Here is a 17,795-nt window from a genome sequence, read left to right as displayed (position 1 = left end):
AACTGAAGCTCTTAACAAGATATATTTTAAATGAAGAGAACTTGTGTGTGCTAACTGAGACTGGCATTCAGATCCTTGTCTTAAATCCTTCCCTCTCCAAACTTCAGCCCCGAAGGACATCCTGGACTGGTTTTTGCAGTTGGTGTTGCTCTCAGACATCCTACATTGATGAACTCTGTGTAGCTGTTAGGCCTTGGAGCTGGGCGTGGGAATGAATAATCAATACCTGGCTGGTTGATTTTGCTTCTAATTTCAGGAGTCTTCTGTATCTTCTACTGCTGGAGTCACCTTTTTGGCAGTTCCAGACGTTCACTAGCTGCTCCATCCTGTGCTCAACAACTTCTGCCAACTACTGCAAAAGAATATCTGACCTCTTTTCTCTGCAGGATTTTAGCTGATGCAAAAGTGGGGAGAATAAAACAGTCCCTGCATGCCCCGGTAAAGCCTACCCACATGCTTTGAGTTGGGGCACAAGGCACCTATGTAGTAAACTGGAAACACAAATTAAAACAGCCATATATCTTTTTATTACACAATACATATATTAAACATGTAGGTGGAGATCTATCTAGACTTCAACAAAGAAATCAGGAACATAAAATACAGGCAACTTTGGGTGCTTACCCGAGTTACTACTTTGTTTCTCTGCTGGTTGTTTTCCAAGTGAGTTTGTCATCGTAGTGGAAATCAAAAGTTGGGCAAGAACAAAAATCTTTCCGTAATCACTCTGGCGCATTACTTTGTGGTGGTCTCTGGTAAGTTCGTGTAGGCTGTTACATCACACATGCGGAGTGTACTTCTATGATGTCAGTTTATGCTGCCTGAATATTGTAATATGCTTATGATACACAGGGGGATCTATACTTGGAGGGTCTTTAATGACACAAGGGGAATGTCTAGGGGAGTGAAGAATTACTACCAGGTCTAGACCCCTGTCCTTAGAAAGATTCCAAGCTTTTTTGAAGAGGCAAGTCCCAATAACTTTTCCTGGTCAGGAGCCACTTCATCACCATGCCTTCCTTGCCCCTGCAGACCTTCAGTGTCCAGCTCCATCTAGCTGAAACTAATGAGATCTTGTCACTGCCTCAATGCCAAAACGACTTGACTCTGAGGAAGCTTAAGTCCCATTTAGAGTTGTTGGCTGGGATCCCCCTTCATTTCCAGTGCCTTCAGTACCTGGATGAAGGTGAGAACCTGTAACCTCTGGGATTCTTGGAGGTTATTTGTAGTGTTTCTTTGCCTGCTAGTTATGGCTGTGTTTAGGTCCTGGATGAAGGTTAGGGTTCTGCTTTCCTCTTTTTACCGTACTGCACTTGGAATTCAGCTCTTAGTGCTTCACTTTGCTTTCTACTCCTTAAAGATAACAGGGTCTCTTCAGGTTAGAGACTGCAAGTGCTGACCTCTAAATTCCTGCTTAACCTTGTCAACAGCCAATGCCAGTACCTGGCTGGTTCACCTCAGCCTAGAACAGCTCTAGCAAGGTTCTTGCAAGTTAGAATTGTGTGGAGCAGTGTTTTTTCCCATTACGTCAGCTGAATGTGTGGTGGTGGAATACTTGGCTTTGGAGGTAACAAGCAGAGATAGCCCTTGAAACTTGTTTAAACTTGCTATTTAAAATAACTCTCCCTATTACTTGCTTTCTCAGATCAAACAAACAGTGCTGTCTTTTTAGAATAAAGACACCATGTGTGTATGGATTCACTCAAGTATGTTTCTCCTACAGTCTTGGTACTTCACATGTGAACTGCAGCTTTCTGTGGGTTACAACCATATTATCCCAAGTACACTATATTGTAGCCTTTTCTAGGCTGGGAGCATATCTGTGTTTTCGTAGCTTCAGCACAATGGGACCGGAGGTGTCCTTGATGCATTATGACAGTAAAATCAGAGAACACCAGCATGGCTAAAAGAATTCGGTCACTGCCTAACTTTTTTTTTTTTAATTTTTTTTTTTAAGCTGGCTGTTGTCTTCTCTGAGGATATGTTGACTTGCTTTTCTTTTCAACTCCCTACAGCAGATCTGCCAGATGAGTCCATGTTTGAGGACAATGACATTGTCCCTGGTGGAAGGATTACAATGTGCATCTGGCGACAAGATGGCTGGGGGCATCTTGTGGCAGCTGCTGCAAAAGGAGATACTATGAAGGTTGATGCCATTACTTCTGTGAATGGGTGGGGTACTGTGTGTGGAAAAGCTAAAAGCCTATTGCTCAAGGTCTAAGTACTCTTATAAAGCAAGACTTCATAGAGCAAACAGTGGGGAAGTCTTTAATGGAAGAGACTTGCCATAGAAGGGAAGTAGGTTAGTTGTACTGGCAACAGTTCACAATGAAAATGGTAATTTCAAGGGGGCTGGTAATCCAAAACCAAGGAGTCAATCCCTAATGCAGTCTGTTCAATTTAGAAATAAGATGACTTTTTGCTCTTACTAGTAAGCAGCACATATGCTTGGAGTGGAAGTTCTTTTCACTGTTCTATAAGTTTTTGTAGCACTGATGTGAGTATACTTTCAGATTACTTTTCTTGTCCCTGCTTATCCTGATGTCCAAAAAATTTTGCATTTTTTATTCAGCTGCCTGCCATTTTACTCTTCTGATGTCTTCTCAGCCAAAGATACTTAATCCCAGTGTTTTTCATATAGATAGGAGAAATAATACATAGTATGTAAACAAGGCCTTTTTTTTGTTATGTTAAAACATCATAGAAGATTGAGATTATCTGTTCTCGGGTATTATGGTGAGGCTGAATGACTTGTCTGTTGTTATGAGAATCAGGGGCAGAAACTCTGTTTCACAGTCCATCCTCTTCTGGCCATACTGACTCCAGAGTAAGAATGGGGCTCGATATGTGACAGTATCAAAATCAAAAGTCAGAAAACATTCCCTGTCTCATCCACTTTATCTGCTGCTACCTTACGGACCTTCTTAAGTCTGTGATCCTGTCAAGTCTGATTAGTAAGAAAGCTTTGATTTTTTTTTTTATAGAACAAATAGTTTCTGTGGTGGTCTGATAGAGGGCATGCTGCTTTCTTGATTTAGGACTGAAATGTTGTCTCAGCAGAAACACAAGGTACTCTAGCTGATTTGTACTGGAAACCTTCAGGCCCGAACAGATGTGTTCATGAAATATCCTTTGGCACCTTTCATAAAGAACCATTATCTCCATTGCCCTGGCTGAATTCCAACCTGGCTAATCACATTCTGTTCCTCTGCGTTTCCCCAACCACTGCAAATGGATGCTGTGGGGTTCTTTGCTTCCTTTCCTTAACTGTTGTGTAGTGTTGCGCTTCATTGGCAAGCAGCTGTTCTGCCTCATGCCCAAATGGCTTGCGTTTTGCTGTTGGGCAAATTGTTAGTTTGGTTTTGTTTGGTTTTCTCATGTGTTTTGTGTTCCCTTTGTATTAAAGATTCTTCCTACTCAGTGTAGGGCGGGAAACAGAAGTATGTACCACAAAGACAAATAGTATCCTTTGAAATGAAAGGTGTATTGGTATAAGAGCCTCACAAAAAGCTTGTTGATACTGTTGATTTTCAAATGAATAAACCCTATCTTTTTAATAACTGTACGGCTGTTCTAATAATGTGCTTCCACTTACTAGATGAGAAACCCATGGTGCTTTGTGGAAGATGCAGTCTGACATGGAAATGGTTTCTCAGGAAGAACAGCAGCATGAGGCACCTGAAAGTTGTTCCTAAGAGGCCTCTCGGCAACACTTTAGAACTGATATGTTTGGGTTTATTACAAAAAAAAGCTCCTTCTGTGAAAGAACGCGATACAGGACTGTTCCTGAGGCAGCTTAGGTTTATGAGTTGCCTACTGGAATTAAGGCCCGAAGTCTTGTCTATCTTCTAAGGAACCTGGGCTTATGTGGCCAATGCCTTCTGTCCTTTTTCCCAAAAGCTCAGGTCAGTTTCCAACAGATTTAAGAGAAGGACAAGGATTGCAAAGAGAAACAATTTCTAGAAGATTTTGTGGTGCTTAAATAGCTATGTAGGAAAGGAAACCCCAAATTAATGTTCCCTCCAAGGGATAACTACAAATAAATATCATTAGATAAAGAATCGAGATGGGGCAGAAGAATAAGAAACAAGCAGGTATTACTTAGCTGATCTTGGAGTGATTTATCCAGTGTGCAAGCATCCCATAAATACAGATATGAGACTTTGTTGATACCTAAAAAGAATCAGTCTATTCTTTTGAGACTAAAAGCCTTGTGTTTATTCTGCAGCTAGCCCATCTGGGAGTTACAGTGGACTTTGCGGGCACCATGCCATATGCAGAGTTACTGGGACCAGAGCAGAAAAAGGAATGGGTAGCTCACCGAGCTTTCGTGGCACTGTTTGTTGCCAGCCACAGAGGTCATGTTGAAACTGCCAAGTTTCTCCTGAGACATGGTAATATTCTTAGAACAATTCTTCTCTGGTTGTATCTGCACAGCATACCACCTTCCTGCTTACCCAGGCCATAGAATTTTACCCAAATGGCCTCACATATTTTGTATTTGAGGTGGAGCATGTGTTCAGAACATCCAGTTCTGATGTAGACTTGGAGACAATAAAAAATTCTGTTCTTGCTAAGTCTAATGACTTTTGGTGTTAGAGAAATTAATGTTGGAAAACAGGACTCTGATTTTTTTTTTACTTCCCTCTTTCAGTCTCATTTATTTATTGCCACTTTCTTATTATGTAGAAATACTTCATTTTTATCAGTCCTGTGCAGTGCTTTATCAGCCACTGAAATGCAAGGAGAGTTGTAAGCACTAGTTCTATGCCTCTGACATTTGGGCTTTTTTGTTGCTTTGCAACTAAATAAGCCATTTCCCCAGAAATCTGCATTTGCACAATGGACAGTCCTTTGGGTCGGCTGAGGTCACTTGATTGTCCTGAATGAAAGGACATTTGTTAATCACTTTTTATCATTGAAAGCGAGTGCTGAGGAGAAAATCCCACGTTGTCTCAGTGCTCCCTTCAATCCCCGTTCTTGAGCCTGGCCGCCTCAAAGTCTGTCCCTGTTAAAGGACGTTGTCCTCTCCCAGCAAGTGCGAGCTCCCAGTGCAAAAATAATGGCAATGCCTAGCTGTGGCAAAGCTAGCAATGTTCCCCTGAATGGAACAAACCATATCCAGTTGTTGTGTGTGAGCTAAGGTAGGAGCATTTGTTCACTAGGCAGGTTTGTTAATTCCACTGATTAGATGGGACTAAACCAAACTGCATCTGCCTTCAGAAAAAAATTGTGCATTGTGGCCCGCAGGTGGCATTACCTCCTTTCATATGCCTTGTCACACTCCGACTGTGTATGATTTCTTTTTTTTTTTTTTCTGCAGGTGCGGATTTGCATTCCAAAACCCCCCTAGGAAGGACTGCCCTTCACGTTGCTGCTGTCGCAGGCCAGTGCGACTGCATTGAACTGCTCCTAAGATATGGGGCAAGAGCTCTTGGCCCAGACAGCGAAGGACAAACAGCGGTGAGCCTTGCCCGCCTGTGGGGCCAGAAGCAGAGTGAACGCACCATAGTTCATTTCCAGTGCAGGAAGAGATCCCCAGGCGCTGTGCCACCCTCTGGCGCTGTGAATCGGGCCTTGCAGCAAATGTCTGGTCCCATGTCCTAAAATACATATGGACTAACTTGGTTCTGGCAAATTTCAAGGGACAGTCAGTAACTTTCCCAGAGACCCACACTTCAGATATAGGTCACTGGGTGGGATTTGTAGGTTTCAGTTATGAAATAAGCTCATGTGCTGGTGATGCTGCAGCTAAGATGACAACTAACTTGACAGCACAGCTCTCAAACACACTTTTAATTTGTAGCTTAAGTATTTATAACCTTGTTTCCTAGCCAAACCGGCCATTTAGTTAATACGGGTTGTAGGAGAGCTTGAGCCTGTCTGCAGGTTCTCTTTGGAATGCTAGCAAGGATAATTTCCTAATAGTTGGCAACAGACCAGGACGATACAGTTTAATGGGTATTTCAGGGGACTGGAAATCCCTAGATCTTTAATCCTGTTCTGGCCCTGGCTGGCTTTATTGCCTCTGGCAGATCAGTTAAGGGTTATTTTATAAGTAGGGCAGTTTGTCTGCCATGGGAGAGTGCAGGCAAAGTTGATGCTGTTGTAAGTGGCTAATTATCATTGCCCAGTGCTTGCTTAGTGTCTCCCAACATTTTTAGCCTCAGGGCTTTGAAGGTTGGGGTTTCCTGAAGCCAGTGATGGAGTGAAGGGACTTGCTTGCCCATCTGCATTCAAAGTTTCTTAGTATCCCAGATCCCTTAGATACTTTAAAAATAAAAATACTACTTACAGTCTCTCTATGATCAGTAGAAGGAAGCCGAGCTTGTAGTCTGTTTCCTGAGGTGTTACTAAGAACTCAGTGCTCAATGTTGAGGAGTTTCTATTGTTTTGCTTGAAGAGACATTTTTCCAAAGAACTTGGCACTTAACTTTCAATTAACCACCGAAGAGGTGGTTCTCAGTGGGAGCTGAGCACTCCTGAGAACTTGGCCCACTGCCTTTTTGCTTGCAAAACCCCGTGCATAGGGAGACTCTACAAATAACTAACCTGAGTTGTTCATGTTTCCTTGTGTCAGAGCATTTTCTTTAACTGATGCCAGGATTGCTACATAAATATCCAGGTAATTAGTGAATTTTGGTCTCAGTACTTTTTGTGTTCCAGATCAGTGCCTGGGAGTAGCTATATCCAGAATGTGATAAAAATCATGCAGCATTGTCTTTTATGAATAGGTGAAATGAGGATCAGAAAGAAGCTGGCTGTGAACTTAGATACCTTTAGTTTATATCCCTTAAGGGAGAGATTGTGGCTAATGGTCTGGACTAAGAATTGACTTGAATGCTCCCAGCTTTGCTGTGTGTGCACTGAATGAATAGAGGCAAGTTACATAGACCTAGTCCTGTAGGAAGGGCTGCAAAGCAGGACATCGTAGTGCCCAAGCAAAGGTGCCCTATATTCCAGAAGAAAAACCATGGGATCTGAATAATGTTCCCATGTATGTTTCTTGTCAGATGGTCCCAGATAGAAATATGGAGTGTTGCTCAGGGTGAGCACAGTAAGCATGATGTGGCAGGTATCCAGGCATGTGGCTGCCTAGTTCAGAGACAGATAGTTTGGTCTGTCCAGGGAATTGTTTCCCTGTGCTCACAGTTCTCAGCTTCCTGGAAGTAAGTCCCTAAGCCTAGTTTCCATTTTAGTAAATTTAAAATACTAACCTGGAATACTTTAAAAATGCAGCTGCGTCCCCTAAGCACTTGTCTGCCTCATTCAGGGTGGAGGGTTGGATGGATACCTAGTCTGAAAGCAGGGCTTTGAGCCTGCCTTGGATCTTCCCTGCCACCAGACTACGTGCTGTTCATAGAACAGCATGCGTGAACCAGGAATGGAGGCTGAGAAATAAAAAAAACACAGATTCAATCTCTAGAGCGATCTAACAAAAATATCCCTTCAACTTTTTTTGTAGACTGAAAGGGCTTTGAGTGATTGTTTTACTTCTCTGTTGCTATTGCTTTCTTTTCCTTCAGTTTAAAAGGTCTCAACGTAAAGGGAAAATCCCTAGTTGTTCTTTTGAATAGCCTGAAGTTATACAACAGAAGTTGCAGGAGTGGGGCAATCATGGCAGTCAGTGGGAGCAGGGCCTCCAGAGTGGTCTGCAGGACATGTGTGCCCTCTCCTCCCTAGGTCTGTGTTGTGTTCATGATTCCTCTATGAAAAATTGCTGTTTGTGTTTGAGCTGTATCTTCTCAGTTGCATCCAGTTGTGAAGATAATCTACCCAGAGTTTCAAAAGTAGCAGCCCTGTATTCCTTCTGAATTGGTATTTGTACTTAAATTTTCTCAAATCTAAGATGATAAATACCTCTTATCTTTCAATTCCTTATTTTAATCAAGTAATAAAGCAAGGTCCAGAACTTCAGGCTATGGGAAGTACCACTTCTGTACTGTGATTCCAGAGGACACACAGTAATGCTTATATATGCCGACATCAGTCTGAACAAATGAGTGCAAAATTCCTTTGGTTTGAGGGCACGCCTTCATGGTGTCATCTAAACAAAGTTCACTTGAACAGGTTTTACACTGATGATTAATTCTAGTGACTTATGTAGTTGTTTAATAACTGCTTTGGAGAATGAGAAGATCACAAATTCTATCAAAGTGATCAGTAGACAAGATGAAAAAAAAGATGGTGCTTCTGGCATTTTGCTGAGCAGTTGAACATTGCAAGCAGGATTATACAGAAAAGTCCTTAGAAATCCTTTATTCTTTCTTCCTATTGTCTGTCTAGACTGTCTAATCTGTACCAAGCTTCTAGAAACGGAGAGAGGATTTGTAGTTGCTTTTAGACATTATGCAGCATGCTGCGTAGCTCTGGGAAAGAACAGTGAATGTCATATGGAGAGATCTGGGTGACCTCAGGACAGGGATGCCAGGAATGGCAGGAAATGATGTACTGTGTGATTATGTAGTTAGGGTTAAATATCAAGTATTTTTTGCTGGAGACTCATCCATTGGAAAGAACAGAACAGAAGTCACCAATGTGTTGCAGCTGGGAAATGGATTGGTGTGCACCAATCTAAAATTGTATTGGGACAAATTAGAAGAGAATTAATGTGTGGGCGAGACAAGCTCTGGAACAGCATGTGCTGTTTTTGTTAGGTGAGAAAGGTGAACTCAAGCTAGAAGAGACACCTAAATTAACCAGGGGAAAGGAAGGAGTTCCTTTTCCTGAGAGAGCCAGGAGAGTATGGCACAGCTGATAGAAGGGACCGTGCAAGGATAGTGTTGCTCTTTATCTAAGATGATAAATGCCAAGGAGATGAATAAGCTATTCACACTGAAGGAAACTGCTGGGATAATAAAACCAGAAATCAGAATGTTTTGCAGGTCTTGTTAGAGAGGAGTGGGGCAAAGAGACCTAACTAAACGTGTGTGCCTTTAAGAATGCTGTTGTGTGATAGAATGGTCTGGAAAACTGTTTGGACTGTGTGGCAGCCATTGTTGAATGCTGATTTTATTTGTTGTTTAAGGTTTCTATTCTAAAGAATAAAAATTGGATGTAGACAAAGCAGATAATGTTGCCTGTCTTAAAGTAACCAGCTATTCTGTAGTGTGCACCAGATAAAAACATCAGGGGAGACAGCAGACTGAGATGCACAGCTCAGACAGAAATGTGACTGTTGAAGAGACTGAGGCTCTGGATTCTTGAAATCTATGCTCAGCTCTGTCGCTGCTTCATATGTGATCTTGAGAACATGATTTCTCTCTTGTATAGTATCAGGAATCCTTGCAAATGTTGTTTCTCTATTGCATTGGTGTGCAAAAGTCTGTTTCTGGAAGGGAAGCTGTAATAACTTTTTCAAAGAAAGGAAACAAATAGGCAAGCAAAAGATTGGTGCATTTTGCATTGCAACCATTACTTTATCTTCTCTATGCTACAGCACAGGCAAAGGATCAGTCTCCAGAAGACTTTAGCAAGGACTTGTTAATGAACCTTGGGTTCCTCAGAAAAGAAACAGGGAGATCATTATGGAGAAGAAAATGGACTAAAACCGCTTTGAGTCTAATTATGCCCAGGGCAGGACAAACGTCACAACTGTCTCCTAATATTAAGAAATCCAAAACAACTCTTTTGGAAGGACTGTGGTTCCCCTGGATGCAAAAGGCAGTAACTTAAATAAAGATGACAAGCACAGGAATAATTCATCACACTTTCTTATTGTTACCAGCTTACCCCCTTTCCTTGCCTGGGCAGACTCCCAGTATTGCTCACAGCCGTCACGCTGACTGCTGTTCCCCCAGAGCCTTGAGAAAGCGAAGGCTCAGCAAGCCTGAAACAGTGACTGCCGCTATTTAGGGATAGTCACTGTAGCCAGGTGAGCCTTGGGTCTCTCTCAACTGTCACCTTTCATACTTTCAAACATCAGTGAAATGTTCCCCAAATGTTTCCCATTCCCTAGAAATGTTTCACCTGAGTTACACCCCAAACTTGCTTATATTTACTTTGTCCCTCTGAGCTTCTCCCATGTGGATGCTGCAGAAGAGAAAGGCTTGGTGCTGTTGCCAAAAGTGAGATACTATGAGGATGTGCGTAGTGGTGAATGGATGCATCTGTAAGGAAGTAGAAGTATAGCAGAGTCTATGTTGCAGCATTAATTTTCAAGTGTCTTGCTGCTTCATATACCAAGGGCCCCAGCTGAATGAATGATGTGTCTCCCTGTATATAGTGTGGATCTCACCCACTGGACCAAGAGCTGTGCTTTGCTTTAGGCAGCAGACAAGCCTCTCCTGCTCCCAGTTCATAGTCCTGAAACTTATTTGGTATTAAAGTTTCTTTCAATGAAGACAGAGAGGACATTTTTTTAAAAATGTGCTATTTATCAGTGGAACTTCTATACCTGTGGGGTATCCAGACTCAGGCAACACCTGAGTAGAGTTTTCTGCTCATGTGTTTTATCAACACCCCTGGAAGCCTAACACCACTGTTGGTCTTGTCTTACTTGTGAAATACAGCCTACAGCAGACCTCCCAATGGAAACTGAATATTGAAACTTGAGAGCAAAGACCTGTCATTACTTTGGCATTGCACAAATAACTTGTTAGCTCAGTGAATTTTTAAATAGAAAAAAAGAGCAAGCTGCTTGTTATACCTGTTCCATATTTATCAATAGACAACAGTAGCGCAGAACACTGTGGCAATCATTACATTCATTTCTTAAAGTGAATCAAATGAAGAGAAATTGTTAAATGTCAGAGTACAATATAGCTTATAAAACCCAACAGACATCAGGAAACTTGTACTGATTGGGCTCTTAGATGTTGTTTTCCTCTTGCTTAGGAAAGAGAATTGTAGTCAGCTTGCAATCTTCCTGACATTGTTCATGAAGGAAGCAGACAAAAAGTACCAATGAAACAGAAGGGCTGCAATTTAGTTAATTTTATGCAAAACACAATCAGCATTCAAACTGGGAGTTACCAAGCAGAAATGTATTGATAGAGAAGCCAAAATATTCTCTGTGCACAAATGGTGAAATATTAAAACAAAATTTCAAAGAGACTCCTGGAACTTATGTAACTATAGGCCAGAGAAGATGCAAGGGTGAAGTTTGACACTATCAAAGTCAAGAGGAGTTCAGAGAGGCTGTGATTTAATGCCCGACACCCTAGGCCATGCCTCTATATGGTATGAACCAGTGCAGCTCTGGTATAACAGACCTTCTATCAGTGAGGAAAAATACGAACAACTTTTTCAGAAGAGTGATTAGAAGAGAAGGGGATTGCTTTTAAAATATAGTTGCAAAGGATCTGTGCTAGGGAGAGGATGGACAGGGAAGAGCAATAAGGAGGTAGTAAAGGACAGAGAGAAAGGGAAAGAACTGCAGATTAGCTGGGGAATGTAATTATGAAGGTGACAGCTATGCAGGGATCTGCTTTCTAGTCCTGGAGACACCCAGCTGATGATGGTGGACATTGATGTCCCATTTTGCATTTTACTTAGCATGATAGACTCCTATTAGCATTGTAGTTAACCAAGCAGACACAAAATATTTTTGTACAGAACAACGTGCACTCTTCTTCCCCAAACTTCATGCACCCAACCGAAATTTTCTGATTAATCTTTGTGCTTCAAATCCCTGCAGGCTCCAGTCCAGTGCGCATAGTCTACCTCTGTCTACAGGACAATCTCTGTCTATAGTAGGACCTGTGTATGCATGCTTTCTCTGCCTTCATTTTTTGAATTTGCAGTGTTCCTTGTGTTGTAACCACTAAGTGTGTTCAAAGACAACCATAAGTTGGTCATGAACCGTGTCTGAGGATCATGCTGACCATTAACATTTAAAAAGGATAGCGGTTTGCAGAGGGAAGCCAAAAGCTATTCACTTTCTACTATGTTTCCAGCATCCCGTTTAGGTTGGTTTAATGCCTAACCTAGGCTGCAATTGAGGTTAGTGCTTTGGTTTTCCTTCAAGTTCCAGTTCTCCATACACTGTTCTGTTTGCAACGTTTGCTTGACGTGACTGTCTGGTATGGTTTGATGGTGTTTTGCTAGAATTCCTGTGTGTACAGAAGTTAATAAAGGAACTGTCAACTCAGAAAGCCCATCTTAAAATATGGTCCTACTGGCTTGGGAAAAGAAATGCAGAAATCCCTTGCTTAAGCCTCTTCCGTGGAATTTGTGACGCTATTTCAATTCCTTTGGTTTCCAGTAACCAAACAGCCATTGGGGTCAAGCGAAAGTCAAGGTATAAAAATTCATTGCTATTAGTCTCCTCACCTATAAGCTGGCCATACGTTAGAGGAATGATCTGGACTATAGTAGTTGTCTTATATCTCTTGATGAGTGTTTGTATGCATAATTCAAATGTGTGTGTGTGTTTGAATTCCAGCTTGTATTGATTGAATTGGTCTCTGATAATAAACAATATAAATAAATCAGATGGGAGTTAAAGCATTGATGTGCTGTATGGGGGGGGGGGGGTGTATTAAATTCAGTGCAGTGACCTTGAGCAGAATGTAATTTCAAAAGTGCCTTAAATATGCTGATGACATAAAATAAGGCTGAGGAAGTTGGAGGGGCGGGAGGGTAGGGGACAGAGGAACAAAACAAACTCATTCAAAATGATTTGGATTTATCAGGATTACAGGCAGATAAGTGGCTTATGCAGTTTATTGTAGGGAAGTATGAGGTAATGAGGCCAGGGACCAAAAGCAATCAGACTCCAGTCGGAGTGAGAGCAGCGTGGAATACAGATCAGAGCATGGCGAAAAGGGCATATGTAGCACTGGGGGAAGTCGTGTCTAAGGTGAATAGCTGTCTTGATGCCTCTCTTGTTACAGAGCTCAGCTCTACAGCTGTGCTTACCACGTGGCTGAGAAATGGCTGGTCCTGCTAAAGAGGCTCCTGTTCAGCATTGTCAATCCATGAACTGGCTTGTAAATGAGGCCTGGGTTTAAAATTATCTTTCTCTTCGAAGATTTCCAAATATGGTTGTACCTCTTTCTAGAGGCAAACCAAGTCAGGCAAAAAGGAAGATGGAAGGAATATAGCCATGCCAACATGAATTAGAGGGACAGAGTCAGGCCTTATCTATTGGTGTAAAAACATGCAGGAACTGTTTCATGCTGGTTTGACCAAGCAAAAACCTTTCAGAACCTGTAAGAAGTGTGCCTGTTAGTTGCAGATGAACAGAGGAGAACCCAGCTTTTGATGTCAGAGGAAACATGATCTATAACTGAGCTGCCTAATAGTCCATTACACTGACTTTATAGACTAGAAAAATAAAAAAAATTGTTGTTTTGGACTAATGAGCGCCCTGCTGGATCACAGTAAAGCACAGAGGAATTGGTGAATCTTTCCAGTTGGCTAATCTGGAGGTAGATTCCATGGTTTTGAAAGTACTTGTTTTCTTCTGGTTTTCTTTCCTTCTTTTTAGTTCTAATGTGTATTTTCATTTTGAAAATGTTTCATTTGTCCCCTAAATAGTAAGTTTTAAATTTTTTTCAGTTGTGGCCAAGTAGCTTTTGAAACCAAATCAAAGGCAGAAACAATAAAAGGAGAGCTTTCTGCATTGAAGTCTGTTGATGTCCTTGCAGCTTTCTTCATTCTGTTACATAACATATTAACTACCCCTGTTTAAAAGTGCTTTCTCAAACTTGACCCATATCTCTAAGCATCATTTTTACACGTATTTTTCACATAACAAATTACATATTTGAAAATATAATCTTCCTGTCTTACCTTTTACTGCCTCAATTTCATTTATGTCCAGACAGATTCCCAATAGTTGATAATTTCCAGTGTCTTAATATCTAGGGTATATCAATAACACACAGGCTTCTCTTTTTCTTTGAGTCCTTCCTGCCTGGTGCTGCATTAGATGGAAGTCCATTATTGTTTAGAAGCCATAGATGCATGTGTTATGTTTGCAGTAGTTGAGTAAGGCAGTGAGGAGCTATAGGGAAAATTTAACTGGGAATGACAGAGGCTAAGGCAAGCCACAAATGATAACTTATCTCATACCCTAATCCTTATGTCATATCAGAATTGAGTCACGAATGGGGAGTGATGAAAGAATCCTTGGGAAAATAAGAGATGCACTTGGAACTTTTCGTTTTCTGAGTCTCTTCAGGCTTTTGTGGCCTCTGGTTAACAGTCTAGTGTCCCTGCCTGGGATACTGGGAGCATGCTGGAAGTGCTTTGAGATGTGCTGTATCCCCACCCAGAGACGTACATCTTCCTTTGATTGCTTATGTTGTTGTAATAATAACAATGAAAGAAAGATGATCTCCATGTACTTGTACTCCATGTTTCTGTTATCCATTGGTTCTCCACAGCAAATGGTCACTGTTAGTTAGAATCTGCATCCTTGGAGTTCTGTTGTCAGTGTGGGCTGTTGTCACACACTTTGCTAATACCCTCTAGTAATTTTATTTCTTATTCACATGCACACTTAATGTCCTTAGTCATTAGACTGAAAAATGTTAACCTTGTCATAGTTAGTGACTGGAAGCAAAAAAGTCCATTTAATTCTCAGGGGAATGAATTCTAATTTTCTGCTTGTCAGAAAGTGACATTTTACATATTTTTCTCTTTTTTCCCACCAGTTTAGTGCTAAATTTAAATATGTGTGTCATAGGAATAGACCTTTTGTCTGTGCTAAACACCCCAAAAGCCTTGGCGGGTATCCAATGTATGAGACTCTTGACCAATAGCTGCTGGTAGAGCTCATTCCATGCACTGAAGAGAATGGGAGGTGAGAATGAAAAGTTGGAGATAAGAGGTCATTGCAGAGGGCACATTAGCATTGCACGTCAGAATGCATATTTTTTCCCCTAGAAAATACAGATGAAAAGCAGCTCATCTGGAATAAAATATCCAATGAAGAAACAAATTATGTTAATCAAGCAAGCTAGTACTAATATTTGTCATTTAGATGTGACACCTTCTATTTAATGTCACAAACTACTGGGAGCCTTTGAAAAACGTACTGGTTGGAAGGCAAGTTGTCTGCAGATACTGAGTTCACTGTTCTATGAAAGGGAATAACTTATGTCTTGAAAAATAGATGGCATTTGTGGCAAAGAGAAATAATCCTCCCACAGATTACAGCTGTTCACTGCATTGTTGTGCTGGTGGTCTTATCTCATCAGTGGATATTTTATAAGGGTTGTTTTTTTTTTTTTTATATACATTTCCATAAGGCTGTTCTGAGGAGGACATTGTGTGCTGGGAGCTGGATGTATTTTGAGAAAGACGTACCACTACAAAGAACTCTGAGTCTAAATTGCAAAGATGGATGAAGTAAAAATGTGGGATGGTTATTTTGCTTTTTACAGATGGGAACTGAAGCAGGGGAGAGCGACTGTTGTGGCCAAAGTCACCCTGGGAGTCCGTGGAATTGCATCCTGATCTTTGAAGTTCAGTTCCAGTATCTTTACTATATATTGTCTTTCTGTTCCCTCGCTGCTGAATGTAGATTTAATATGTACATGTGTAATGAGCCAAACATGTTCTGCATATGTTTAGCCAAATTCTGACCTTAGGGACATGAGGCAAGCTCTCCCCGATCTAGTTAGGACTGCTTTCATGGCTGGGCTCAACCCAAGGAGTGCAAAACAGTGTAGGCATTTAGTTTATGAAACTAAAGCCCCTCCTGGGCTTGAAGTTCAATTCATCTGTCTGTTTGGTGTTTTAACAAACTCAGGCTTCTCTCTGAGTTCTGGAGAAGAGATGGCAGGCCAGTGGGTAATAAACTGCATGGCTGATTGTCCGACCTCTTGTATTGTCTGCGCACCACATGCTGATTAATGATTAGCGTGTAACAAATTAATAAATCAATACCACAAACAAATAAACCATCCATTACAGTGGCCTGTCAAGTCTCTCTCTCCTCTACGAGAGGAGAGAGACCTGCAGGCGTTACATTCTTCACTATATGTAAATGCCTCTGGACTATGTGGTATCCTGGCACCTTGCAGATATGATGTACAGATGAGATTAATTATATTCCATAGGTAATTTGATATGTGCTGAAAAAAAATTCTGAAGTTTTTTGCTTAGTTTTGTTCTATGCAGATGTTCTTGAAGGGAAGGGTGAGTGCTCAGCACAGTAAATGTGGGCTTAGGAGGAATAAGTTTAATATGCTGTCTTCCTGTACAGCCCTGGCATCTTGCCTTGAAGGGGTTATCCATACTCACTAATTTCAGACAACTACCTTTGAAGTCTAAAGATAAGACCTTATTGCCCAAGCTCCCTCTGTAGCTTTGTGGAGAAAGCAAGGATCCTGTAGTGCACCATTCAAAGGTCTGAATTTGGACTTCAGTCCTGAATAGTGATCGGAGAAGTTTAAAATTAATCCATGTGAAATATCAAACATCACTGATGCTGGCTTAGAGAAACTAAGGTCAAGCAACAAGTTGAGTTACTGTGTTATCAACAAGCAGCTCGAAGCACAAAAACTTTTGTGTATCTGGCCTTATTTTTCAGAATTTAAAGGTGTTACGATACATCATGGCATACAGCTAATTAATGCCTCTGTAACAATCAAAGATTCAGACAGAATTCAGAGATGGTTTCTGAATCTGTACAAACACCTCCATATCCAGAATAGGACAGGGGAGTAAATAAATTCCTGATTGGCCTGACTGGTTCTTCCATTCTAATTACATAGGAAATGTGTGTGTGTACTTCTGTGCAGTTCTTTGGGCATGATTTGTATATTCTAATAAATAACAAGTATATATGTGCATAATTAGAAGGGACAATAAAGAAAAGCAGTTGATGAAAATGAATTATGCATAATAAAGCTGTAATTTTATAAAGAAGTCTATAGTCATCAGGAGAGAAAGCAAAGCTTGCTTGTTTTATTATTGTTGTGAGAGACCTGAGCTGGAACTACAGTCTTATAAGCTTTAATATTTTATGATGTCTCATTGTATTACAAAGAACTTATTTTCTAACTCTTTATTTCACCCATTTATGGGCCTTTCCTAAAGCAGCATATTCTGCCCTGCACTCTAATCTTACTGGCTTCCTATCCTTTTTATGCTATTCTGGCTCTGCAGGCCCTGGGTCAACTGTTGTCTAGGCTTAATTTAAGGAGCGTTTGTGATTAAATATGGCTGTAAATCTATTCTCTGCATTTTGGACAGATATGAGCCTGTCTCACATGGCAACCTGACTTGAGGGTCTGGGAGTCAGCTGAAGTCTAAATTCAGAACCGTTTCTTAGAAGCACAGACCTGGGGAGGTTCACGATCCAGTCCAGCGCTGCCAGACAGTACGTCTGACGTATTTTATGTCAGGTATCCAAAACCCACCAGGTTTAGGTGAGACCAGATGAACAAAACAACCTTTTGGAACCTAAGATATAGGACAAACTCTGCAAACTGGCTGTCAGCTGGCCTTATGGGGACCATTCAGTAGGCATAGACTTACAAGGCAACAGTGTGTATTTATCTACTTTTTCACATTAAAAAACGTGAAAATCATCAGTACAGAGCCCTTCTTCAAAACAGAAAGAGGTTTGGCTCGGTAGGTTTGAAGACCCTTTCTCATATTTGGATGCTTTTATCACATTGATGACTACTATCTGCATGTGCATTATTCAGCTCCAAAACAACTATAGCAACACTGCCAAATATACACATGAAATGAATATAAAATACATTCCACACAATTGTAGTATTTATGTAATTTGGTGTCTTCTGTGTTCCACAAAACCTCAACAGATTGTTAACTCCCGCAGAACCAGTAAGCTGATAGGTGCACACAGCAGTACAGAGTCTGGCTCCCCA

The 17,795-nt window shown here is 41.1% G+C and overlaps 1 protein-coding gene across 1 annotated transcript; it reads left to right on the top strand.

The window, feature by feature from the left end:
* The first annotated feature begins 10 nt into the window (after positions 1 to 10).
* On the top strand, positions 11 to 17,231 carry ANKRD60 (ankyrin repeat domain 60). The gene is made up of 5 exons (XM_075020007.1): positions 11 to 1,186; positions 2,016 to 2,146; positions 4,229 to 4,394; positions 5,324 to 5,463; positions 15,336 to 17,231. The coding sequence occupies exons 1-5, from the start codon at positions 1,012 to 1,014 to the stop codon at positions 15,534 to 15,536; spliced, it is 813 nt and encodes a 270-aa protein (XP_074876108.1). The 5' UTR covers positions 11 to 1,011; the 3' UTR covers positions 15,537 to 17,231.
* Positions 17,232 to 17,795: the final 564 nt, after the last annotated feature.

The sequence above is a fragment of the Buteo buteo genome, chromosome 2 (genome assembly GCF_964188355.1).
Source record: "Buteo buteo chromosome 2, bButBut1.hap1.1, whole genome shotgun sequence".
Taxonomy (NCBI): domain Eukaryota; kingdom Metazoa; phylum Chordata; class Aves; order Accipitriformes; family Accipitridae; genus Buteo; species Buteo buteo.
The sequence above is the reverse complement of the archived record's forward strand: the minus strand, read 5'-3'. Positions and strand labels throughout refer to the sequence as shown.

Excerpts from the sequence above, each read along its gene's own strand:
- ANKRD60 (XM_075020007.1), top strand. The coding sequence starts at position 1,012 with ATGCCTTCCTTGCCCCTGCAGACCTTCAGTGTCCAGCTCCATCTAGCT. Across the intron at positions 1,187-2,015 it reads CCTTCAGTACCTGGATGAAG|CAGATCTGCCAGATGAGTCC; the intron begins GTGAGAACCTGT and ends AACTCCCTACAG. Across the intron at positions 2,147-4,228 it reads CAAAAGGAGATACTATGAAG|CTAGCCCATCTGGGAGTTAC; the intron begins GTTGATGCCATT and ends TTTATTCTGCAG.